Source organism: Malaya genurostris, chromosome 3 (genome assembly GCF_030247185.1).
Source record: "Malaya genurostris strain Urasoe2022 chromosome 3, Malgen_1.1, whole genome shotgun sequence".
NCBI classification, from domain to species: domain Eukaryota; kingdom Metazoa; phylum Arthropoda; class Insecta; order Diptera; family Culicidae; genus Malaya; species Malaya genurostris.
Genome location: NC_080572.1, coordinates 81,537,400 through 81,564,695, shown reverse-complemented (window position 1 = coordinate 81,564,695; position 27,296 = coordinate 81,537,400). Strand labels below are relative to the sequence as shown.

General features: G+C 38.3%; 2 protein-coding genes across 2 annotated transcripts; one reads left to right on the top strand and one right to left on the bottom strand.

The window, feature by feature from the left end:
• Positions 1–290: 290 nt before the first annotated feature.
• On the top strand, positions 291–3,806 carry LOC131433853 (keratin-associated protein 10-4-like). The gene is given in 7 exon segments (XM_058600459.1): positions 291–562; positions 658–745; positions 1,779–1,937; positions 1,995–2,624; positions 2,794–2,907; positions 2,973–3,369; positions 3,424–3,806. Coding segments are annotated over 6 exon segments (1,434 nt in total). The 5' UTR covers positions 291–562; positions 658–691; the 3' UTR covers positions 3,504–3,806.
• Positions 3,797–26,343, bottom strand: LOC131435664 (uncharacterized). The gene is made up of 5 exons (XM_058603788.1): positions 25,886–26,343; positions 25,730–25,815; positions 13,770–13,877; positions 5,069–5,148; positions 3,797–4,912 (listed from the first exon to the last, which is right to left on the bottom strand). The coding sequence occupies exons 1-5, from the start codon at positions 25,928–25,930 to the stop codon at positions 3,909–3,911; spliced, it is 1,323 nt and encodes a 440-aa protein (XP_058459771.1). The 5' UTR covers positions 25,931–26,343; the 3' UTR covers positions 3,797–3,908.
• Between the last annotated feature and the right edge of the window lie 953 nt (positions 26,344–27,296).

Genomic DNA, 27,296 nt, shown 5'->3' with positions numbered 1-27,296 from the left:
ACTAACTTACATTGCAAATTCTCATTCAGAACATTCCGCCTAAATGTACGCTTACGATAGTAACCCGTATTTTTCTCGCGTGCATTGGAAACGAACCACAGTAAAGCGGAAAGCTCTCGCGAAAACAGCGCCACCTTGATTTCACATTGCGCCAAAGTTGCAATTCTAGCTGCAACGCTTTCCGCTACAAACGCGGCGCAAAATCGTGCCTTCCCGAATGAACAAACGCGCGCGTGTGCCCCCATAGCAACCGGAAATAACAGTTTTTTTTCATGACGAGTGAAAATTTCCGCACACCGAAGATCATTCTCGGTTTGAGGCTCGAAGCGAACGGATAGCGGAAGTGAAAAATTTAAAGTGTAGAAAAAAAGATTATATTTTTAAATCATTTTAAAAAGTTCTTTCGATTTCAACCAACGGAAAATTTGTGCAAAACAACATTATCGAAGATCGTTTGCTTTTGAACTCAACATTTCAAGAAATTCGGGAACGTTTCGAAAACCATCCACTGAAGAATAGATATTGAAATTTTTTTTGTGAGAAGGAAAAATCGATAGTCCTTGTAAGTATTTTGCAGCGAGTTTCCAACAGTTCCCTCGAGTCAAGGACGTTGCCTAGATCATGATGCAGTTATTTCATCGTACTTTCATTTTATAGAAACCCGACTTCAAGCCGAACGAAACCAGTGAAAATGTGTGATCCGTGCTGCTCTCCCTGTGATCCTTGCTATCCCTGCTACCCTTGCGTAAGATGTCATTGTTCCTTCTGTCACAAATGTGATCACTGTTCCCATTCCTGTTGCACCAAGCATCGCTATCATTTCTGTTATCTTTGCCTGCGTCATCATCACTAGAGTTGGTTTTAAGCAAGACAATATTACATAGCTAATCCCAGGTGCTTCCCAGAGCTTCGAAGCACCTATGGATTTGGCAACGAAGAAAATTAGTGATCGAGTTGATAGTTTGTGTTAGTGAATGCAGATTTGCACATATCTGGCAATCCTTTCGAAGAGGATGTTATAGTCAGGTCCACAAACAGCTGAGGGACACTGATCGGAACTAACCGATCAGTTTTCCCCGTCTGTGTGATGGTTCCTATGTAAAATACAATCATGGTGAGGCGAGAGAAAATTAGTTTCGACCAACTGATGTTGTACTATCGGGAAATGCAATAGTGTTAGTATTTAGTTCAATGCCGTTCCATCACGAAAGCTGCCTGCTAAATGCAGAGCTATTTTATGTTGTAACTTCAAACGAACGGGAGGAAGCATTTCACCAATCACAACAATGTGATTCGATGTGAAATTGTATCCTGTAAGAGAAACGAATGTTTCGTTTGTGTGTATGTGTGTAGCACACTATCATGAAAACTGCATTTTTTCCACTAGAAACGTTCATATTAGCTGTTTAGGAATAGTTGAATTTTAGAACAACAAACACCGGAACAAGGATACTGTTTAGTCTACCTTTCTTTCTGGAAAAGCTCAAAACTGTGATCTAAAAATAGTACCTCTTCCAGCTTCTAAGACAAATGTCTTAAGCTATCGAGGCAGTTAATTTTTCTGTTGATTACAGTTTATGTAACAATAGTTGATATGGAAAAAAATTTACTTTATAGTACATCTGACTTTGCAAAAGCCGGATTTCAAATTAGTCAATATTTGTTTTCGAAAAAAAAATAGGTTGTACCTTGTTCCTCATGACAAGCTATAGAAATGACCAAATTATAAAATCATAAACCAACCTCCTCTTGAATAATACAATATCGATCGTTGTTAGATGCCCCGTTCCGCCTCCTATCTCAGCTGGTGGAAACGTCCCTTGATAGTGTTCGATAGCACTAATACATTGCACTACAGCTGGAATTTGCGTCGCAAGGAACCGAACATTCCGGACATTCGTTACGAAGAAATGTATTGCGGCGGTCAACGAATCTACTAGGTACGCTTCGGGAGCAGAGATGGGAGAAGCGGGGATCTTTCATAACACATCTTTTGCGCTTCACTTGCATGTAAACAATCCACAAATCACAACCACCTCCTTATCCAACAAAAGGGTTCCTGTCCGCCTCCTTGCGCCAACGGCAGCCTCTGCGATCCATGCGCTCCGAGAACCTACGCGGCTCATGACCTGAACTGCATGCCACAGTGTCCTAGCGTCTGCCCTCCTGTGCAGTGTGGCCCTCGATTCATCACAGTTCAACAACCGCCCAGGGTGATAGCCCAACGGAAACTCATTAACTGTTGCCGCACCGTGGTTGATAAGCATGTGGTTCCCCGCAACAAAACGATCGTCGAGCCGAAGATCATTTACGAACCTCGAACCTACATAGAGCCTTGCATTATTTATCGTAAACGAGTCGTTCCGGATCCAAAAATTCTGTACTACAAACGCATCGTGCCAGATCCGAAGATCGTCTGCACTCCACGTACCATTACGGAGCCCAAGGAAATATGTACGACCATGGTTTGTCAGCCAAAACCGCAAATTGTTCAGATTCCACCACCACCGCAGTATTGCTGCATACCAACGTGTACCGGCTTCTCTAAGTCACCTGCATGCTCTCCGTGTGAAAGACCTGCTAAGCGATGCTAGGAAGCAACTGGGAGAACGAGGCGAGTTAAGGTAAGTGTACAAAGGTGGTACAAAATGGTGGATTGAACCGACACTTTAGTTTTAGATTGTGTTCCGCGCAGTTCACACGCACGCCATTCCACCCTTGTACCTTACCTTTTCTCTGTATTACTGTAGGACAGTTTTCTAAAAACTAATCGATTTTCTTTGCCGCAATCAGGTCCCCGCCAGAGCCTGCAAAAGTCGTGAACTACGTGGGGGAGTGTTGATTTATAACTGCGAATGTCTAAAACGTAATGGCCTTCAGCACGATTGCCCCCGTACGGAATGCCAGGTAAATCCATAATTTTGTTTTCTATTATTCATGTCCAATCCAGCGCATCGTTCGTGTACCGCCAGGGCAAAACCTGCTGTTTAACAAAACCGGAAGCTACCTGTTGCCCATCAACCTATGCCAGGCGGTTCCGCTTTGTAACGATGGGTAACAAGAGTAATCCCATTTGTCCAAAACGATGTCGTGTCAGCACCATTGGAAGCGGCTGCAATCCATGCGGAATTGATTGTTTCTCCTGTGGACCATGTGGACCGTGTGCACCTTGTGGACCGTGTGCACCTTGTGGACCGTGTGCACCTTGTGGACCGTGTGCACCTTGTGGACCGTGTGGCCCGGTTTGTGATCCCTGCTGTGGCCCTGTTTGTGACCCAAGTTGTCCTCCTGTATGTGATCCATGCGGTTGTATTCCACAAGGGGACTGTGGACCATGTGGAGCTCCAACACCGAACTGTATGCCATGCTGTAAGTAAAATATTGATATCGTTAAGAAAATAGCTCACATATCAAAAATTACAGATGATCCATGCACGCCCAGTGTTCCACCGTCATGCGGAGACATGTGTCCGCCTTACCCAAACTGTGAGCCTTGCTGCTAGGGCGAATATCCTTCAATGATTATGAATGCATGCATGTGTCCGGAGGTTGTTGATATCCGCCCTCCTTCTGCGATATTTACCATCTTTAGTGCCAACCTTTTGACATAGTCACTGTCCATGTTATTTTTCCTTCTTTCTTCGAATTGTTGACTTCAGCACCCACCATCTAAATAATCATGCATCGATGAAGAAATCGTTAAATTAAAACTAGCCAACAATTAGTGCACGGAATCCACATTCTCGCCGCACACAAATCGAGATCAAATGAATAATCAATAAAGTTGTTTGTACCGTATTAAAAAACGTTCTTTTATTTTTTCCAGTTTACACTACCTAGAATTGTATCGAAGAAAACGCTTATTTCGTTATAAAACTACAAACTAATCAATAAAAAATTATTACAAACTACACCATCGTATTCAGACCAATGATTGGCTGACTTTTGCTACGCAATCGATCGTCCCACTTCCGCGCAGCACTCGCCACATAGCCGCGTTTGATGGGGATGTCGGGTTCGTCCTTAGGCAGCTGGACCCCATTTCGTTTGGGCGGGGAACTTTTCGGAGAGCAATGGCAGCCACTGCAGCTGGACCCCGAGCCACCCGATCCATGGGCCGGTGTCGTTACGGGTTTTGCCGGTGGTGGAGGTCTCGGTCGGGCACTAATCTGCACCACGTCGTTGTCGAACTTGTCCGCCGGGACATAGGTGCTGCGCCGCGAGGGGGTGATTTCCTCCTCGAAGGATTCATTATCGTGATAGGACGTTGTCTTCGGTGATGATTGCGGGTGAAGATGCTGTCGGCTGGAGTATGGTCCGGCATCGCGGTACTCCCGCCGATCACGGTAGTCGTACCGTGGTAAATATTGTATTTCTTTTCCCGCTATTCGACGACTCTCCTCCGGAGCTCGCACGTGAGCGAAAACGGGAGTCTGAACAGAGGGAAGCACCTTTCGTTCCACGATTGATTCCATGCTGCGTTGGTCCGGCTCATCTCTGACCAGGTAACTGTGGCGCCGCTGTTGTTCGGTTCTTTCGCGATAGCTTTGTCTTTCGGGTTCCATCCTGTCTCTGTAACTGCGCCTATGATCCGGAACATTTCCGTTGTAAAACTGCGTTCGTTCAGGTCCATTCATATCTCCGTACCGGTCCTTGGACACCAAATAGACGGGAGATTCCGTATCGGTGGAGACGTCTTTCTTCAGGGAATCTTTTTCAATGTCCGACGCGCGAGACACGCCCGCCAGTGAGGAGCTGTCGGTTTGAGTAGTGTGAGCAGTCATTCGGGCTAGCGGATCTGCCAAATCGATTATAAACAGAATCGCTACCAAAAACGATAAACAACCAAGAATGATTGCGTTGTCATGGAGATCCGGATGTACTTGATCTATCGAAGCGAAAACCAGGCCACCTGAGGGGGAAAAGGAACAGACAGAAGTATGCCACGGTTAGTGAAAAACAAAAACGTGTGTCTCGTTTCAAATACGGTGGTATGATGATTATTATGCACGAATTAGTGTTTGAATGGAACTCCACTAAACTGAGCATGAAGGTCAAGCGTACATACCGGCAGCGAAGAACAATAGTGTTCCTAAAGAAAGAACGATTTTCTCGAACAGGTTCGGTCGTGATTTGGCGTCCACACACCTGCAAAAAAATTCAATTTAATAATTTACTGATATCCGTGAACGTTTGATCGTTGACTTATGACAAATGTTGATCCGATTGTTAATCAAATGTTTTAGTAAATAGTAACTCAACACATTGGGATTTAGTATTTCAGCAATGAATCTACACTCATGAACTTTGATTTTACTCCATATCATGCATTTTCAATTAAAAATAGTCGATTTCCGGTGAAGCTCTCAACGTGGAGTGTGACTATTCGACGCTGCCACACAGCGAGATTTTTTTTGCTTGTAGTCCATTGGATTACAAGGGAAAATTAACTAGTTAACGCTCCAAATACCAAGCCTGAAAAAAAGTTGGAACGGTAGCTTCGAGCTGTCATAAAGACTGTCCCAAAAAGTATGGACGAATTTTGATTTCGCTGTAAATAATTCACAAATGTTAGATATTCCAATTTTATTCGATAAACTGATAATATTAGACTACAACAACAGAATATTTTTCTCAACATTCGCTACTTAGCCATTGTAGACTAGCTGGCGCACCTTCTTGCGAACGTTCCTCATTAAATGCCGTACAGACTTCTTGGCGACAAGTTTTGATACTTTTTCCAATCTTTTTCGAACTGTTGAATAGTTTCGGCTGCCGAGACATGTTTCCTAAGATGTGCCTTCGTGATTGCCCAAAATTCCTTAATTGGTCGAAGTTGTGGGAAATTTGGTGGATTCATGTCTTTTGGGACGAAAGTGACATTTTTGGTAGTATACCATTCTACCGTTGATTTCGAGTAGTGGTAAGAAGCAAGATTTGGCCAGAAGACAACAGCATCCTTGTGGCTTTGAATCATGGGTAGAAGTCGTTTTTGTAGACATTCCTTGATGTATATTCCGCTGTTCATTGAAGCAATGGTGATGAAGGGTTTCAAAATCTTACCGCAGCTACAAATTGCTTGCTAGACCATAGCTTTCTTACCAAATTTTTCGACTTCAATCGATGTCTCGGACTGGTTTAACACTTGCCCTTCTCGCACCGTATAATATTGTGGTCCCGGTAAGGATTTGTAATCGAGTTTCACGTAGGTTTCGTCGTCCATGATTATGCAGTTCAAATTTCCAGCAAGAATCGTATTGTACAGCTTTCGAACCCTCGGCCTGATCGATGCTTCTTGTTTCGGACTACGTTTTGGTTGTTTCTGCTTCTTATAAGTTCGAAGATTCAAACGTTCTTTAGCACGAAGAACATTTGGCTTCGAAGTGTCCACTTTTTTGGTTACATCCCGAACTAAAACCTCCTTCTTTTGCTCGAACGCCTTCAGTATACGTTTATCCAACTGAGGGTTAGCAGGACCTTTTTTTCGACCCGTTTTCGGTTTATCCTCAAAGGTGTTATCCTCACCGAACTTCCTGATTGCATTTCGCACGGCTTTTTCACTTACTCCTTCTTTTTTGTTGTCTTTCTCAGTGACAGTCCGCGTTCTGTGCACCATTTGTATACAATTTTTCGACGTTGTTCTGCTGAAAGTCCACGCATTTCGAAACAAACTGATGAAAACGAATAAACAACTGCACAAGTGGTTAGAGAAGAGTGTAAACAACAGGACGCAGCCATAAAAATTGACAGATTCTGAACCATTGCAAAATGGCAGTGGTTTTTGATTGCGTCCATACTTTCTGGGACTCAGGTGTTTTTAACGAATCTCAATAAATTTTACACCCTCGTGTGTACACTTTTGTGTAATTCGTAGATTGATTCCAAAACTTTGTAGCAGACGATTGGTAGAGGAAAACCAATGAAAATTTGATTTTTCCCGTTCCAGGATTTTTCCCTGAGCCCAATATGCCCTATCTGCTTTCCAATTTTCTTTCCTTTGGCATAAACGTCGCATAGAAAATATTGATCACTTCAACTTCACCGAGTCATTTATTTATTTATTTATTTATTTATTATTGTAATATCCATCGGATACGAAATCTACATGGATATGGGTGGAGAAAAACCCATTTGAGTTGGATATAAAATATGTCATTCTCAAACGGGCGCAAAAACCACCATCTTTTAAAAAAACAACACATAACAATTATCACAATACATCTAAAACTAATAGTCACATAACATTATTAAAAACAAAATACACATAATTTAATTAAAAACAAAAATTGAAGACTAGAAAAAATATCAAAACACAGAAGATCGTTTGACTTTACTAGCGAAGCGGCTGGATGATTCGCCAAACTCAAAAAGATCTTCTACAGCAGTGAATGATCGAATGGCAGCGGTTATCGGCTCATTACATCCAAAACTAGTTCTATGAAATCTTTGCTGAAGTAGAGTGCCATTCCGCAGGGTTCTGTTCGGTGCTCGAAAATTAATTTCGGATCGCAATTCCGGTGCATCGATTTCCCCGTTGATCAGTTTTGCAATAACTACTGCCTGTTGTATTTTACGGCGACGTAACAGCGATTCGATTCCGATTAGTCGACATCTATCTATCCGGATATGGTGGGAGATTCGAGGGATCTCTCCACGGTAAATTCCGTAATGCTAAACGAACAAACCGCTTTTGAACTCGTTCAATTCGCATGCACCACGAGAGCTGATACGGTAACCAAACTGATGAAGCGTTCTCAAGAATAGGTCTAACGAGTGAGCAATATAATGCCTTCAAGCAATGAGGATCTTTAAAGTCCTTAGCGATTTTTGAAATGAATCCCAATTGACGTGAAGCTTTTGAAATGATCAGTGATCGATTTGAATCAAAGGTCAGTTTTTCATCCAACAATACTCCTAAATCGCTCACCTGGTTAACTCTAATCAGAACAGAGCCACCAATACTGTAATTAAATTTCACAGGATTCAAAGTACGGTGGAACGTAATCACCTGACATTTTGCCACGTTAATAATTAGCTTGTTTCTGTGACACCAATCTACGAACAATTCTAGTAAATATTGTAACCGCTGGCAATCCTCTACGGTACGAACTACGAGGTACAATTTTAAATCGTCTGCATAGATCAATTTGCAGCCATTTGGCAAAGCTAATGAGACATCGTTGAAAAACAATACGAAAAGTAATGGTCCCAAATTACTACCTTGAGGAACTCCTGAATTGTTCGTAAATTGAGATGATGTGCAGTTATCCAACTTCACTCGTAATACTCTACCAGTCAGATATGATCTTAACCAGGACACGAGCTGCGCAGAGAATCCGAGACGATATAATTTACAAAGAAGTATTTCGTGGTCGATTTTGTCAAATGCTGCTTTTAGATCAGTGTAGACAACATCCATTTGAGTTTTTTCCTCCATGCTAGCGATACACTTAGACGTGAATGTTAACAGATTCGTCGAAACTGATCTTCCTGGTATGAATCCATGCTGATCAAATGAGACGTAATTCCTCACTCGATCTAATATGGCATCACTTACAATCATTTCAAAAAGTTTAGATGAGGCAGAGAGACTGGTTCCATAGAATCTCAAAAATCGGTAGAAGATCGGAAATTTCAAAATTGCCATCCGTGTTGATTTCACCTATTTCATAGAGACGTAGAATTTGAATTTTTCTCATAAAATAATTTTGGTGATAACACAAAAATTTTAAATAATTTCAATGGTTTTATACAATAAGAAATAGAACGTAAAAATGTAAGAATTTTATATACTAACCCATTGCAAAAAAAACTACAATTTAAGAATAATACATGACTTGATTTATGTTTTACAAGCAATAAATAACAAAATCATATATCTTAAATTTTCGACTGTATTAAACGACGTCAGTTATAGTCGATAGAATATTAAAATTTATATTTCACAAACTTAGAATTATTTCGCAATGTACAAAATGTGAAAATTATTTGAATTTTCTATTAGTAAATTCCACTCGAAAATCTATCACATACTTGTTTTACAATTCAGAAAAAGTAGGATTACGAATTTAGCACGAAAAATCTCACGAAATTAAGCACAACCTGTTTTTATCCACCTAGTGGTGTAATGATGCCTTTCTCATATCTCTTCTATTCTCATATAAAAACGTGCTTAATCCACCTAGCAGTGAGATGATACCTTTTTTTTAACAATCCGCATGTGTTTTTTGCATGAATATTCTTCGGTGTTTCAGTTTTCATAACATTATTCTAATGTCCGTCGTTTTAAGTGGCAACTTAACAACACTCGGGTACTTCCAGAGCTGGTATTCAGGAACCAGCATAACCCAAACCGATTCGTATGGCCATATGACGAATAAATTGCAATATTTTTGAGTCAAACTTTAAAGCTTTTCGGGATTGTCATCTTCTATATCGCTTTGAATTTTAAAAATTCACCATCCTGCAATTCCAGAATCGGAAGTCAGAATTGGATAAAATTGGATTTATTTTAATTTGAACTTCTGTTTCTGAAGTTCGATTTGGCTTTTTTTGAGAAAACGATTGAGCTTTGAGAAACGATTCGATACTGGAACCGGAATTCGAAATTCGGTGTAGCCGAAGTCAGACAAATTCACCTGAGTAGCTGTTAGAGCAAATTCAGCAGCTGCAAGATTCATATGGGTGGTCTATAATGTAAATGAAACTGAAACAAACGTATCCCTAGCAATTCGTTTTAGTTTTATTTATTCGACCAGTTCTAATGTCAAATTTAAAACTGGTATACATTGCCGTTCTATTTTTTTAATATTTGGAACACAGATAAAACGCTGCTGGGGCTGCCAGTTTATTTTGTTATAATTTCTAGATTAAAATTTTAAAACTGACATAAATTATGCATCTAGAACTAGAACACTCCTGAATATGCCCTTAGGTTTACATTTGTTCAAGATATTTGAAAATCAATGTAGACATCTTTGAGAAATCGTAGTGCGAATTGAATTTTTGGGTGCCTTCCGAAACGAAAACTGAATACAACCAAAAATGAAATATGTTTATTTGGTTATCGACTATCCAAATCTGCTGACCCGATAAACCTGATTAATTTATGTGAAATAGACATTTTTATACTAATCATCCTGTATCCCCTAAACCGGAAGTTGGATCTGACTGGAAAACAAGATGTTTTATAGAATCTTAAAACTTTTCATTTGAATCTTAGATGATTCTTAGATTTCATTTGAATCTTAGATCGGTTCAGCCATCTACGAGAAAAATGAATTGCATTATTTTAATTTCGTTTCACATATCATCCTGTAGCTCCGGAACCAGAGGTCGGAACCAAACATAATTCAGGAACCTTGTTTGAGAGTATACGACTTTTCATATGAATCTGAGTTTGTAGAAAACGGTTGAGTGATCTCCGAAAAAAATTGAGTGAAATTATTTGTCACACACGCATTTGCTGATCTCGACGAACTGATTCGAATGGTATATGGCTGTTATGTTCTTCCAGCATTTATTGCTGTAAGTAGTTTAAATCAATATAATTATGGAATTGCTTTCAACTCGAAAATTCGGCCATCATCTGGTTTACATATGGTATATTCGGACAATTATGTTGCCAAAAACGAACCGTGATAAAATCGGTCCGAGGAAAAATATTCTGCTGTACACAGTCTTTTGGGAACTTAGAAACAAATGTATGTAACAGTATAAAAAATCGTGCTTTATGTTGCTTCCAAGCATTTATTTGCTAGACAGCGCTCAAAACTTCTACTGCTGGAAATAGGGGAAAAAGTCGCTTACACAAAAATTTCGATATCTCCGTTAAAAATCGACGGATTTTAACAATCTATGGCTTGTTGGATAGCTATTACCGTGCGAAATCTAAGTCTGTAAACATATTCTGCTTTCAAGGTCAAATGTGACAATTTTTTGAAATTTTTGACATAAAACTTCGTATAAATCAAAAAGTAAACATCCGATCTCAAAACCATTCAATAGCGTTCAGGGTGACGGGGAGACCTTTAATTTGCGACTAGTTTGATCAAAATCGGTCCAGCCATCTCCGAGATCTCGACCTCTTAGTTAACAACACACATACAGACACACACACACATACACACACACGGACATTTGCTCAGTTCGTCGAGCTGAATCGATTGGTATATGACATTCGGCCCTCCGGGACTCGGAAATTTTTTCTAAAGTTTAAGCGAATTCTATACCTATTTTTACCTTTTTGCCTTTCTCATATAGAAAGGTTATCCAATCACTTGAAAAACCGACCAGTGAAAATTGGCCCGGAGGGCCAAGTGTCATATACCATTCGACTCAGTTCATCGAGCTGAGCAATGTCTGTGTGTGTGTGTGTGTGTGTGTGTATGTATGTATGTATGTGTGTGTGTGTGTGTATGTGTCAAATAATCTCACTAGGTTTTCTCGGAGATGGCTGAACCGATTTTGACAAACTAGGATTCAAATGAAAGGTCTCGTGGTCCCATACGGAATTCCTTAATTTCATTCGGATTCGACTTCCGGTTCCGGAATTATAGGATAAAGTGAGTTCAATATTGTACACCGCCACTTAAACCGGCGAAACAAAAAACGTAAAAATTTTTCTAAACTGGTCTCAAAACTACACAAATCGATAGTCATTATCAGTAGGCAACTAAACAAACCGATTCCGGCTATCCTGGTTCCCGGTATCCGGTTCCGGAAGTACCGGAAATAGAGGTCTTCTATACCAAAATGGAGCTCACTCACTTTTCTCAGCGATGGTTTGACCGATTTCCACAAACTTAGATTCAAATGAAAGGGCTTCCGATCCTATACGAAATCCCTGAATTTCGTCCGGATCCGACTTCCGAATCCTGAGTTATAGGGTGCGTACTAGAAGAGTTTGTGTGTCATGTTAGTTGGTGGCAGTACGAACCGACTTCTGTATGTTATGTATAAACAATCACTTGGTTTCTTTCAAAAATCGAAGAGAAAATTTTTGAATAGAATACCACAATATTATATGTACATGAGAAAGGCATCATTACACCACTAGGTGGATTAAAACAGGTTTTTTATAAATATTGATCATGTCGTTTGGACATGCGTGAAATTTCGTGATGTCAGATCTCAACTAATAAATTCCTTGCGTACCCAAGGTAGACTATCTAATGTCCCAGCTCGCGACATTCTTGCTTGTCGTGACCTTCCTGTCATGGAACTTCTTTATCATTTCATTAAGTCCATTGGAGTTTCAATTTAAATTTTATTTCATGTTAGACTGTTTTCTCTTCCATGAGTTCAACCAGTAGCCAGCTATCTTATATTAAATAAAAGTTATGAACTGATACAAACAAACTTGAAATAGTTATAAGATCATGTACAAAATGAATGTATTTTATTTCATATAATTTATAATGGCAAATCGCTTGATAAAAACAGTGTTCAGATTAACTAATGAATACCAAAATACTAATATGATATTCGAAATGTATTAGACGAAGAAAAACTATTGCCTATTAAATAAACGTATTTTTGGAAAATAAAATGAAACACCGAAGAGTATTCATGCAAAAAACACATGTGGATTGATATAAAAAAGGTATCATCTCACTGCTAGGTGGATTAAGTACGTTTTTTTCTATATATATATATATATATATATATATATATATATATATATATATATATATATATATATATATATATATATATATATATATATATATATATATATATATATATATATATATATATATATATATATATATATATATATATAGGGTATATCGCCTCCCTACACTTGTTGGAAATGCCCAAAATTACTCAATTTTAATTGCAATTGACTCACCAATTTATTCAACATCGAATTTGCAAATGTCAACACACTTTTAATTTATCATTCTGAGCCATCCTACGCTCGGTGGAAATGTACAAAATTATCATACTTTGCTTTGCTAATACTACCCAAAGGGGTATTTTTACCCACTACATGTTTTTGTAACGTAGAGCTGCTATACTTCAATAAAGCTTCAAAAACCGTTAAAAAACAATACCGGATGCTGAACCAATAGCAAAAAGTACAATGAGGAAAAACATGGACAACATTTGTAGGCAGCTGTTTGAAAAAAAATCAAAACAGCCACAAGTTATTTTGCCATGTTGAAATGGTACCATTTCTTTGTACCAACGAACGCGGTATCGATAATACCCAGACATACCACACATTTTTTTTTCGACATGTGGGTACTTGAAATGATCGCCCTTCGCTAATGCACCACACCCATCGATGAAATCAGGAAAATTTTGTCGCCCTGTTAGTAGCAGTTAGTGATTCGCAACAGTCTCAAACAATTTTCATCGATGAAGGAAGTTGAACGAAAACAAACGCTGTTGCTAGTTTTATATGCATGACATGGCCTACCGCCTACTGCACTGCAATCAGACGAGGCACGCAGTGAACCGACGTGCATCGTTCGTCACCAAAAGCCGTTGGCGAGGGTGGCCGGTTGCGACGCAAATGGTGAATCGACTATGGGTAGGAAAACGTGAAAATCTATTGTTGTTCCGCTAGTATGGGGACGTATGCATGTGACTCCATGCGCTGACGGGTGCGACTATCCCAAGCGTTCGTCTGTCTGTCCGTCCGTCCGTCGATCGTCCGTCGTTCAAGAGCAAGTGCATGAGAATTTTTATTTTTTATTTTTTTCGTTAGTTAGTCACACATATGATTCATTTCTGTAAATGCGGTTTTTGTTGTGACTGACCTTGTGATTAACATGAGTGCGATGACTATCGTGTAGCCGCCGTAAACAATATTGGTAAATGCGTTGCCCCCGGTGCTCCAGGTGACGTTGTGTATCAGACTCCATTCTCTGGAAAGAATCGAAGAAAAGTGAATTAAATTTGATATTGAATTTCAAAACGAATTTTGACAAATGAACCATCCATTAACCTTGAAAAATATGTTTTCAGATTCTCTGCTGAAATACTGAAATTGAGTAAACATCCAAATTATTAAAACCAGATAATCAGCATGATCCTCTTCTTTTTTTAATGTTTTATTTATTACAAGATTCGGTTATTACCATTAAGTCATCATTTGCTTCCACAATTCTGTGATTTTTTCTAGGGAAAAATGTAAGCCTACTTGTAATGAGTGACGGGGTAAAAAGATTTTAAACACTAACTTACAAATTAAAACAGAGGGCGAATCGATTCAATTGATGATTGGATCGATTTTTGTCGCAATTTACTTATAATATTATGTGACATTATATCTAATGGTTCTATAATTGTGCATGAAAATTTGTTTATAAACTAATATGTCTATGTGATCCTCGAAAGTGAGTTTGTGCGATCAGTTAAAAAAGTGTGAATCAATTTGATCCAACAGAAAGGAAACTGGGAATCAGACATTTTTGATTTTTACGAAAGGTACACTCACACATACAAAGACATTTTCAATGGCTCCGATCAAAAGTCGGTTTTCTTACAATTCTATATTCTTTCAACAGAGAGAGAGAGAGAGAGAGAGAGAGAAACGAATAAAAAATAATCTTCTAGAATCATGACCAGAACCATGAGTTGACCCGTATTTTTAAATTTATTTAAAGTAGCGCCGTCGGTTTCATATTGCATCTGATGCGTAAGAGCTCGAATTATAAACAAATCAACAGTGACTAATGTCGGTTTTCGCTTGAGAACACTGAAACTGACCCAGGGTAGTTTCATCAAACAAACACTTTTCACGAAACTGTGTTGGTTTCGCACTTAGCAACAGGGATTTGAGCAAATCTGAGCTTGAGCCTGAGCGACCACGCCCGGTTGCTACTCCGTTACTGATCGGGATTAGATGAAATTGTACAGGTAGTTTCTAGATGATCCAACCTGGGACTGGTAAATCATCCTTCAATGTACATCTTCTGGTAACCCCAGAATTAATTGCTCAGTACCGGTGCCGGCCAGGCAGGTGCAGGCCCGAACGTAGATCGTCTAAGGAATGAGAAAGGATGTTAGTCCAACACTTGTTGGTGCTAGAGGCCGTATATACTACTGCGCACTCCACAAGTGTCACGGGAGAAGGATATTTGTTAGTAATTATTTCAGTATTGGAAGTATTCGCGCACGACTCAGTATGTTCCGGTTTCAAGATGCTCGGATGCACCACTAAACTTCACTGGCTTTCCGAGTGAAAGTTTCAACAATATCCGATATTGAAGTCCCGAGGAGTCTTGATTCACAGTTCTTATTCGTGGAAACTGAAGGAAAATTTGAAATACTATCGCGTAACAAATAAAAACTTTTTTTTTCTAAATGGAATTACCTGCTACAAAATAAATGAGTGAATAGGATTTAGACAAAAAATTACAAGGATCAGCCCCATGGGGTTGTTCGACCCATTGATGTGGAACAAGGCAACCAAAATTTCTAATGATCGACATTTTCAATTATTCGTCACAGTTTTGAATCCGCAAATGTATGAGAGTCTGCTTAGTCTTTATTATAAACCAACACCGAATACGCGAACCCAGAATATAGACTATATTTGTCATCATTTGTATTTGTTTTTAACCGACGAAATTACATCAATAGCCCAAATGTATGCAATTATATGTTTGTATATGCTTGCGATACAGATATCGACATTTTAGCTTCTTTTCACCAAGCTTGTGTTCAAGTTTTGTATGCAAGTAGTTATTTTTATAGCGTTTCTCTACTATTACTACCATTCTGCGATTTCGGTTGAAGCGATAAACTTTTTCTCATTATCAATCGAGTTCATCTTATAAAAAGTACAGGTGTGTAATGTCAGAGACATAACTGGATGTCGTGAATACGAATATGACACGCTTTATTTATGCTTCCGAATTCGAATTGGTGATTGATCGATTGTTTGAATTGTGCAACTTTCCCCTCTTTCATTACTAGAAATTTAAACGATGCTCCTAGACTAAATTACAGATTAGTTACATTAAACATTCTGAAACGCAATTAAATATTATGAAATAAGCAGTATAGTTCTTTAAAATAAAATAATGGTGACTCTGAAAAGAACATTTTATGAAAGCGTTCGTGATAGTAAGTGACGAGTTGAGTTAGTTCAGCACGCAGACTATGAATTCTAAACCCATATTCCGGAACTAAGCTCTGAAACTTGAAGACGATTTTTCGCCATGGCTACCAGAATGGGTTGTATAGAGTACAGTAAAGTAAAATTCCGCATAATTCTTTAGGAGTATTATTATGGTTCTAAAAAGAACCGAATAGAAGAAGACGGGAATAAAGAACTGGACCCTGAGTCCAAGAACTAAATTTAGAACCAATAACAGACTCAGAATCCAGTTTCAATTCTAGAACTGCAATTTCAGAACTCAAATCAGTTCCGGAATACAGTTTCAGAACGCAGGCTCTGAATTCTAAACCTATATTGCGGAACTAAAATCTGAAACTAGAACTTCTCGTTACGACTACCGAAAAGCAAATGAGAGTTGCGACCTGAGCGTTTGAGGTTTAAACCACGCAGAAGGTGCACTCTCCGTCGCTACTGGTTGAAGGTTCAACTCCCACGACGTCTGCTTCCATCGAACGCACGAAAAGAAATGATCGATTTTCACCACGGTTCCCCTTTTATACGCATTCAAATATGTGCCTGACTACCTCAAAATCGTCGTCCTTGCGCGAAAAACCCAAGTGAAAGTAAAGAGTTTTCCGCATTGTTTTCCAATTTTGAGAAAACTTAATTTTTGTGTTGTTTGTGGTTATCTCACACTGTTCAAAATATTATCCTAAATTCCTGATCATATTTTTGATGAAATAGTGAAAGAATTATGTTGCTGCCATTAATACAAGTTGAGATATTCACGATTAAGTTCTGCCCATTCTTCCCTATGGCTAATTTCGAAAAGGCACCCCCTAGTAAAGTAAGTCGTATTCACAACAAAATAAGAAATTAATCTTATGCACTCAAAATTTACCCTGGGGTAGTTGTCAATTTCTCAGACGAAACGTTTGTGACATGTTTTGTGACTTCATCCAATATTGCATGACACAAGATACCAATTAAAGCTTCAAATCGTTTTATGGCACTTTCTGTCTTGCTGTCTAGCAACAACCTACCTCTAGCATGCTTTACGTAGAACTGAAACGTTTGCTATAATTTTGCTTATATTTATAGCTTCGCGTGCTTCCAACAGCTTCGCTTTTGCATCGATTGACCAATCAGAGCGCTGCTTTCCCTTTGATATGTCGCTTACTCCTTCAAAACCGTCGACTATGGCAGGGAAATCCGGTATGCGGAGATTTTTTGCAGACAAAATAGAACACTGCTAGCTATTAATCAACATTTCAATGATATACAATTAAAAATACATGGCTATGAACATTCAAATCAATACGTAGAAATATTTCCAATCAATTGGTGACATAATATTAATAATTGATACAAAATTGACTGAGTTGTAATTGTTCAAAACCTGACCACAATCTTACGTGTATTTTTCTTGAGTTTCTAGTTTGCACCCCTATATAGAAAACAAAAATGTGTTCCACATTAAAAGTTCATTGTAGTGGTATATTCTAAAAATTTTTATAAAATCATTTTAAATCACCAAACAATGGTTAACAGATTTCACGCGCGGCTTGATTTCTTATTATTTTCGCTTTATTATTTTAATTATTTATTAAAATTACCAATTGGTTATATTGGTTGATCTGGGTAGCCGGCTACCGAGAGAAAATTATTAATTTATCAAACAAACAGATATTTTTACTGTTTATTCAATATACCGATATATGTTATCTCTGCTATTAGCGTATTATTATTACGAATTTACGCAATAGTTGATTTTTATCATTCAATTTATAATCTTAAAAGATAAGCAATGACATAGATGAAGAAAACATATCAAATGAAACTTCTATCCAAATCTAGTCGCAAATTGATAAGTTGATTGAAGAGATAATTTACTAAAATAGAGTAATCAGAAGTGAAACTTTGAAAATATCTAATAACTGAAAGAAACCCTGTTTTCATCCACCGAGTGGTGTAATGAAGCCTTTCTCATATTACTTATAACATCATAAATATTACTGTGAAATTCGCAAAAATAACTGTTCATTTAATAGAAATAGGAAAGTTTTTTCGTTCTTAATCTTATAAACTCTACAAATCCTGTTTACCCTGTAGTTCCGTAACCGGAAGTAGTATCCACAACAAATTTAGGAATTCCGTATGGAACTTTTCCTTTGAACCTATAAGTTTGTGAAAGCCGATTGGCAATCTTGAAGGGAAGTGAGTTTTTAATCACCATTTCCAATTTTTCCGAAACCGGATTCAGATGACCGATATAGTTGAAGTTGGTTTGTTTGCCAGCAAAAAATATGACCTAAAACCTGAACCTTTTGAACATCACTACACCACCGGCACTACCGGTTGTGTAAATTTCATATTTTTATCTTTTTTTATAAATATAAAAACCTGTTTTAATCCACCTAGTGGTGTAATGATGCCTTTCTCATATCAATCAAAATATCATATATAATACTGTGGTATTCTTCAAAATTATTTTTCTTCGATTCTTAAAAGAATAATCGAAATAGATTTGTTTGACCGTCTACTGATAAAAACTATCTATTGGAAAAGATTTGAGGTCCATTAAGAAAACTTTTTACGGGTTTTCGCTCTTTTCAGTGATGGTATAAAATTTTTAACATACTTTACCCTATATTTCCGGATCCCGAAGTCGGATCCTGATGAAATTCAGGAATTACGTATGGGACTACAGGACCTTTCATTTGAACCTAAGTTTGTGAAAATCGGTCGAGCCATCTATGAGAAAAGTTAGAACACATATTTTCATTTTTTTGCACATTTTACCCCATAAAGTTAGGGCAAAAAACGTTACATACACACATACGCACATACACACACACACACAAACACACACACAGACATTTTTCGTACTCGACGAACTGAGTCGAATGGTATATGACACTCGGCCCTCCGGGCCACGGTTCAAACGTCGGTTTTCACAGTGATTGCATAACCTTTCTATATGAGAAAGGCAAAAAAAAAATTTTCTTCGATTCTTAAAAGAATAACCAAAATCGGTTTGTTTGACCGTCTACTGATAAAAACCATCAAATTGGAGAAGATTTGAGGTCGATTCAGAAAATTTTTTAAGGTTTTTCCTCATTTTCAGTGATGGTGTACAATTTTTAACACACTTTACCCTATATTTCCGGATCCGGAAGTCGGATCCACATGAAATTCAGAAATAACGCATGGGACCACAGGACCTTTCATTTGAACCTAAGTTTGTGAAAATCGGTCGCGCCATCTATGAGAAATGTTAAAACACATATTTTCTTTTTTTGCACATTTTACCCCATAACTCTCGAACCGGAAGTCGGATCGAAATAATATTCAGGAATTTTATATGGGACCCCAAGACCTTTCATTTGAATCTAAGTTTGTGAAAATCGGTTCAGCCATCTCTGAGAAAAGTTAGTGCACTTATTTTCACAATTTTTTGCACATTTTACCCCATAATTCCGGAACCGGAAGTCGGATCCAAATAATATTCAGGAATTTTGTATGGGACCACAAGACCTTTCATTTGAATCTAAGTTTGTGAAAATCGGTTCACCCATCTCCGAGAAAAGTTAGTGCAAAAAAACGTTACATACACACATACGCACATACACACACACATACACACACACACACACATACACACACACAGACATTTTGCGTACTCGACGAACTGAGTCGAATGGTATATGACACTTGGCCCTCCGGGCCTCGGATCAAAAGTCGGTTTTCACAGTTATTGCATAACCTTTCTATATGAGAAAGGCAAAAAGGTATAAAATTCGCTCAAACTTTTTAAAAAATTGTTTCTGATTACCAAAAAGACTGTACAGCATCTTTTTTCATGACTTTTTGTCTCAGTCCGATTTTAGCATGGTTCATTTTTGGCAAAAAAATCGTTCAAATATGACATGTAAACAATAATATAAATATGACAAGATGATGGCAGCATTTTCACGTTGAAAGTAATTCCATAATTATATTGATTTAAACTACTTACAGCAATAAATGCTGGAAGAACATAACACCTATATACCATTCGAATCAGTTCGTCGAGATCAGCAAATGTGTGTGTGACAAATAATTTCACTCAATTTTATCGGAGATTACTCAACCGTTTGTTGTTTCAATAATATAGAGCTAGACTTTTTTATTATTCCCGTAGAGGTTACTTTTCATCCCACAAAGAGCTCGGATCTGTGTCATATATAAAATTGTTTCACCCATGAAATTCATAATCTTTTGCTGCGTGCTTTCACATTCAAACGTAACTGAACCGTGAAATAGCAGAAATGAAAACTAACGAACAAATTACCAAAGAGATGGAACTCAAATCAAGTTACGGGGACTTTGTCTTTGGTCCGCCTCGCTTATTGAACTACTATGGTTGTGATGAATCCACAACTCAGAGGCTCTTATCCAGATAACCCCTAGTATTATACACCATTCGACTCACCTCGACGAGATCGGAAAATGTTTTTTTTTCTACCGCTCAATTTTCTCAGAGAATTAAAGCTCGTTTGAAAGCTTCGACCCGTGCGATTATTTGAGTTCGACCAGCAAACAAAATCTTTTTTATTACCGCTCAATTACTACAAGCTTGGACTCATACAATTGCTAGTTTTGATGATTGATGATTGCATCTCTTGTGATTCCGGAGATACAATGGTATAAGTTAATTTTTTGATGATTTTTTTTTTTGGTTCCAAAGACATAACCGTAGCAGTGACGTAACCGCACAATTATTTCACAAAGTGACCAATGATCAAGTTCAAATGTATTATTGCTGATACATTTGGTTTGAGAAGAGCTGTCGAAATTTGTGACGAAAGTGCTGAATCATACTTCTGTGAACTACACGAATCAATTTGAATGAATTTGTTTTAAGAATCAACCCGAAATCAGTTTAATAAGAGGTGGTGATTAAGGAATAGTTTTTGCCTTTCTCTATAGACAGGTATTAGAATTGCTGGAAAAACCGACTTTCGAACGGAGCCTCGGAGACCCATAGTGTTATATACCATTCGACTCAGTACGACGAGATCGGAAAATGTCTGTGTGTATGTGTGTGTGCACTTTTAGAAGATATTTGAACGCGCTCAATTTTCTCAGAGATGGCTGAACCGATTTTAACAAACTTGGGCTCGTTTGAAAGCTACTGTCGAACCATTGATCAAGTTCGAAGATCAAATGGCTGTGACTTTTGGTTCCGGAGATATGATTTTTTTCGAAATGACACTAAATCTCGACGTTTCATGCAATTCTAAGCCTTTTGGCATCAAAAATTTTTTTTCGATTTCGAAAATGGTGATGGTGATTTTTCAAGATATATGAAAATTCCACTAAGTGGACTAAGAAGGCTTTTTTTAGATTAGCATCACTGTTCTCATACAAATAGGCAACGCAAATGTCAAGCATTAGTTTGGAAAAGTGATGCTGACTGTGTGACATAAACACTGAAGCACGGGTACGGTTATCGGGTACAAAAACGGCCAACGATGCGAGAGCTTTGCTACCTACTGTGGAATGGTAGTCCGAAGCACCTTCTTCCTTCACGAAGATATCCACCATGCCACCTGGAGATCACACAGAAAACCGAATAAGCAGTGTATCGATAAGTAGTTGGCAACATTTAAACAGTTATTACTCTGAAATGGATCAGGGGGGGTGGGGGTTATTTCGCCGAATGACATTTCGCCGAATGGCATTTCGCCAAATTTTAGAATTGATTTAAATTAAAGACAAACGAAAGATTATAGCGTTAACACCCTTTTTTGGTGACCTACCATTGTAGTTCCCAAGAAAACTTGTTGACTATTAGCTACTAAGCATCAAAGCAATTGCATAGGTGTATCTACCAGGCAAATGTAGGTGGTATTTTCCGTTTGTTAAGTGAAAATGAAAAAATATCTAATGCGGCTACGCCACATCGTTTTAGTTAATGTGCTGTCCGACCTCGCTACCACTCGTTCGGCCCTAACTAAAGCAAATAAACCTAGCTTTGAGTAGACCGCCTCGTTTGGGTTACAGGTTTGTATGCAAGAGGCCGCCGCTTCCGACGGCGGGTCGGCGGCCGACTCAGCTGGCGCCGGCTCGGCGGCTTTATGCCGCCGAGCCATCTTGGCTTCGGTTATGTGGCTGTGCCACATCAGTTATGCAGAAGACATAACATGCATGAGATATGACCCTTTCGGCGAAATGACCCTTTCGGCGAAACGACTTTCGGCGAAATGGCATTCGGCGAAACGACTTTCGGCGATATGACCCGCTCCCCTCTGAAATGGCTCATTTTTTTGCAGCGTGTTTTGCGGTGACATGTTGGTACAGCAAGTTCAGGCCAAAACAATAGCGCGAAAGCTGTATAACCGGATTCTACAGAATAAAGACGGATGCATCCTGATCGACGACGAAACCTACGCCAAGGAAAATTCTCGAGCGCTGCCCAGACCGCAATATTATACGGAATCGGTGTACCAGGACCAGGACGACGCTGACACCACGGTGGCGATGAAAAAGTTTGGGCATAAGGTGTTGGTCTGGCAAGCAATTTGTACATGTGGTTTGCGGTCGTCGATTTTCTTCACGAAGAGCACAATTAACGCCAAGGTGTACGAGGAACAATGTTTGAAGAAGAGAATGCTGCCACTGTACAGAAAGCATAAGGCTGCTCCTCTCTTCTGGCCGGATTTGGCTTCAGCCTACTACGCCAACTCCGTTCTAAAGTGGTTGTCAAAAAATAATGGTCAATTCGTGGAAAAGGACATCAATCCACCAAACTGCCCGGATTTTCGACCAATTGAAAGGTATTGGGCAATTGTCAAGCGGCACTTTCGGAAGGAAGGTACAGTGTCCCAAAACATGCAGGAGTTAAAAAAAACTGCACCGCTGCCACCAGGAAAGTCACAAAAGTAACTGTGCAGAATTTATTGAAGAATGTCAAGTCCAAAGTGCGAGCGTTTCACAGAAACTAGGATTTTCTTCAATATAATCAGTGAAATGCATAAAAATGAAATTTTTCTACAATATATCGAAAACTGATGTCAAAATATGTTTTTTTTTCGCTTTTTTATTCAATAATCAATGTTGCTAACTACTTTTCGATACACTCCTTAGTCTAAAATGTCTAAGTCACTCACACAAAATTTAAGTGTTTCTTGCAATTCACTAAACATTTCTAAAATTTTTCCAGAAAGTTATCAAAATTTTATAACATTTTATTAAGCACGTTGGTTATATTATCTCGAAATTGCGGAATAATAGCAAAACAAGCTATTATACCAAATCGAAGAATAATTTTTCATTTTCAATAATAAAATAAGGCCTACAATAAAACAATGTAAGTAAAATCAACTATTACTATGATATTAGTTTGCTGTTACTTTATATTCGGGATGAACGAATAATGTCACGTAGATTGAGGTACCTATTTCGAGGAGGTATATACCAAAGAGCGAATATCGATAAATGTAATTGGTAAGTAGCAACAAATATTAATTATTTCCCAATTTTCCATTCAACACTGACTACACTGACTTTTCTATAACTAACACAAATTTGAATGAATAAATGATCGTCCATGTAAAGTTTTAAATTTTAAACGATCTCCGGTTCTAACTGGAAGAACTAGATCCTGTGAACTGTAGAATTGCTGATGAAGGTGAAGTGGGTTGGCTTATATTTCTATTTTACACCAAAGTAAACCAATGATCGATTTTTAAATAACTCATGGATCAAAATATTCAGTTTTACCTTTTTTTATATATATAGAAAATAGGTATAGAATTCGCTCAAACTTTCGAAATTTTTTCCGAGGCCCGGAGGGCCGAATGAAATATACCAATCGATTCAGCTCGACGAACTGAGCAAATGTCTGTGTGTGTGTGTGTATGTGTGTATGTGTGTGTGTGTCTTTATGTGTGTTGTCAACTAAGAGGTCGAGATCTCAGAGATGGCTGGACCGATTTTGATCAAACTAGTCGCAAATGAAAGGTCTCCCCGTCACCCAGAACGCTATTGAATGTTTTTGAGATCGGATGTTTACTTTTTGAGTTATACGAAGTTTTATGTCAAAATTTTCAGTTTTTTGACAGTATCTGTCACAATTGACCTTGAAAACAGAATATGTTTTCAGACTTAGATTCCGCACGGTAATAGCTATCCAACAAGCCATAGATTGTTGAAATCCGTCCATTTTTAACGGAGATATCGAATTTTTTGTGTAAGCGACTTTTCCCCCATATTCCAGCAGTAGAAGTTCTGAGCACTGTATGGCAAAGAAAGGTTTGGGAGCAACGTAGAACACGATTTTTTATACTGTTACATACATTTGTTTCTAAGTACCCAAAAAACTGTGTACAGCATTCTTTTTCATGACATTTTGCCTCGGACCGATTTTAGCACGGTTCGTTTTTGGCAACATAATCGTTCGAATATGACATATTGGAAAGATGGCAGTACTTCCGAATTCTGAACAATTTCATAAGTATATTGATTTAAACTGCTTACAGCAATAAATGCTGGAAGAACAAAACACCCATATACCATTTGAATCAGTTCGTCGAGATCAGCAAATGCGTATGTGACAAATAATTTCACTCAATTTTTTACCTTATTTTCGAAGATGACTCAACCGTTTTCTACAAACTCAGATTCATATGAAAATTTGTATGCTCCTAAACAAGGTTCCTGAATTATGTTTGGATCCGACTTCTGGTTCCGGAACTACAGGATGATATGTGAAACGAAATTAAAATTTTGTAACTTATTTTCCTCGTAGATGGCTGAACCGATCTAAGATTCAAATGATATCTAAGAATCATCTAAGATTTGCTGATTTGAATAGTCGACAACCAAATAAACTTATTTCAGTTTTAGTGGTATTCAGTTTTCGATTCGGAAGGCACCCAACAATTTAACTCGTACTACGATTTCTCAAAGATGTCTATACTGATTTTTAAACATATTGAAACAAATGTAAACTAATCAGGTGAATTTGTCTGACTTCGGCTACACCGATTTTCGAATTCCGGCTCCAGTATCGAATCGTTTCTCAAAGCTCAATCGTTTTCTCAAATAAAGCCAAATCGAATTTCAGAAAAAAATTCAAATTAAAATAAACTTATAGTCCCACACAAAATTAATTAATTTTATTCAATGCTGACTTCCGATTCTGGAATTACAGGAGGATGAATTTTTAAAATTCAAACCGATATAGAAGATGATAATCCCGAAAAGCTTGAAAGTTGGACTCAAAACTATTGCAATTTATTCGTCATATGGCCATACGAATTGGTTTGGTTTATGCTGGTTCCTGAATACCGGCTCTGGAAGTACCTTAAATTACCGTAAATTCTAAAGTGGAACTCACTTCGACATATCATGAAAAGTTTAATCGATTGTAACCTTTTTAGATAGAGTAATGAGTGATTAAAATGTCAAATTGCAGCTTAAAACGACGGTCATTAAAATAATGTCATGAAAACCGAAGAATATTCATGAAAAAAACACATGCGGATTGATAAAAAAAGGTATCATCTCACTGATAGGTGGATTAAGCACGTTTTTATACTATTAAACTGATTGAATAGTATTTCTATTAGCTAAACCGTATATGTATAGTCTCAGGCTGCTTACCTAGATAATTTCTGATTCCTCACAAAAACTCTGCGCGCTTCGTGATCGGTGATGATTTTAGCAATAACACACGCCACACATCCTAACTGAAAATTAAAACAATCATTATCTTCGTATTTTCTTCCCACTGCATACATTGCAACGGCTCGCACTTACTAATTCAACAAACTTTATCACTATTCTGGCAGTTGGACTGACCATATTTATATGGGTTGAACTCTGGTTTGCAACGAAAACGATAATACTCTAAATGGAAATCTTTCAGGTTTGCACTTATCAGCCCGCACAACTCGTTCGATCCGAGCAGCAAAAGCAGTTGACACAATTTTCATCCAAACTCTTCGTAGGGTTCTGCAATGGAGCCACTTTTCATCGTTCTGCACATTCTACCGCATGGGGAGCCGATAATTTCACTTTCATTGTTTGGGTTACCGTTTCTTATCAGAGTCGGGACCGTTTCATTCTCGAACAGGTCACACAATTCCCGGTTAGGAGGTCTGGGCGAACGAACTCCGATTGCGATGATTTTCCGCACTTTGCGACGCGTTCCGTTCCAGCCAACGGCTAAACAGTAAATAATTTTTCAAACGCCATTCAGTGCTTTTCGCGGAACCTTTTCCACCATCCGGAGGTTAACCGATTCGGACCTGCCGCGGCATATTACCTGTCGGTTGATAGTTATCAAAGACTCCGAACAATGGCTCTTTTCACGCGCACATATTGTAAACATGGATAGGCATCGGTCGGTAAATGCTTTTGAGTTGGGGCGCATACGTGAACTGTCTAAATGGCCAGTACATACCGAAGCAGTTGTAAATACTTTTTTTCAGTGCACGGTGAGGTTGTCGTGGTCGCGATCGGGCAGCGCAACTGCTAGACAGTTCCTAGTGCCATAGGACCACCCCAACGGGTTTCGCATTTACTTCATAATTTGATTGTTTTGTATATGAAACAAACTCATTCTGTAGAAAAAACGCTACGCTATCCGGTTGAGAAGTAAGTACAAGTTCTGCTTATTACTGAAACTAAGAAGAACTTCAAGAGTTCGTGCGAGTGTTATACGACGCTTGTCATCAGCGTGGGGTTTTGTATACGAACCACAAACAATGTCAAAACTATGTACAGTTGATGGTGTCACTGCATGTGCGTCTAACAGCATGAAAGGATGCCAATTTAAAATACCTTTCAAGGAGTTTAAAAAATGTTCGAAGTTTTTGCGTTCTCCGGTTCTCAATCCATGTCAGAACACTTTCCAACAGATGTTATATAGCAACCCCAAAACTAAAAAGGAAAAATGTACCAAGTTGAAGTTCAATCGTAACTCCCTTCAATGACACTCAACGTTCTACTGATGGTAAAGTATACTCTAAGCTGTGAAACGTCATGTACAGTCTGTTGAGTATATGGGTCTTGGAATGAAATCTCTGCCTCTACCGCTCTAAATCAAATATTTCAGTGAAAGTTAATCTTCCGTCGGGAAAACTCTAAAATCTCTAAACCGTCTTAAAAAAAGTATGATAGGTTACTTTGGATTCCACTATAAAAAAAAACTATTTCGGTATGATAC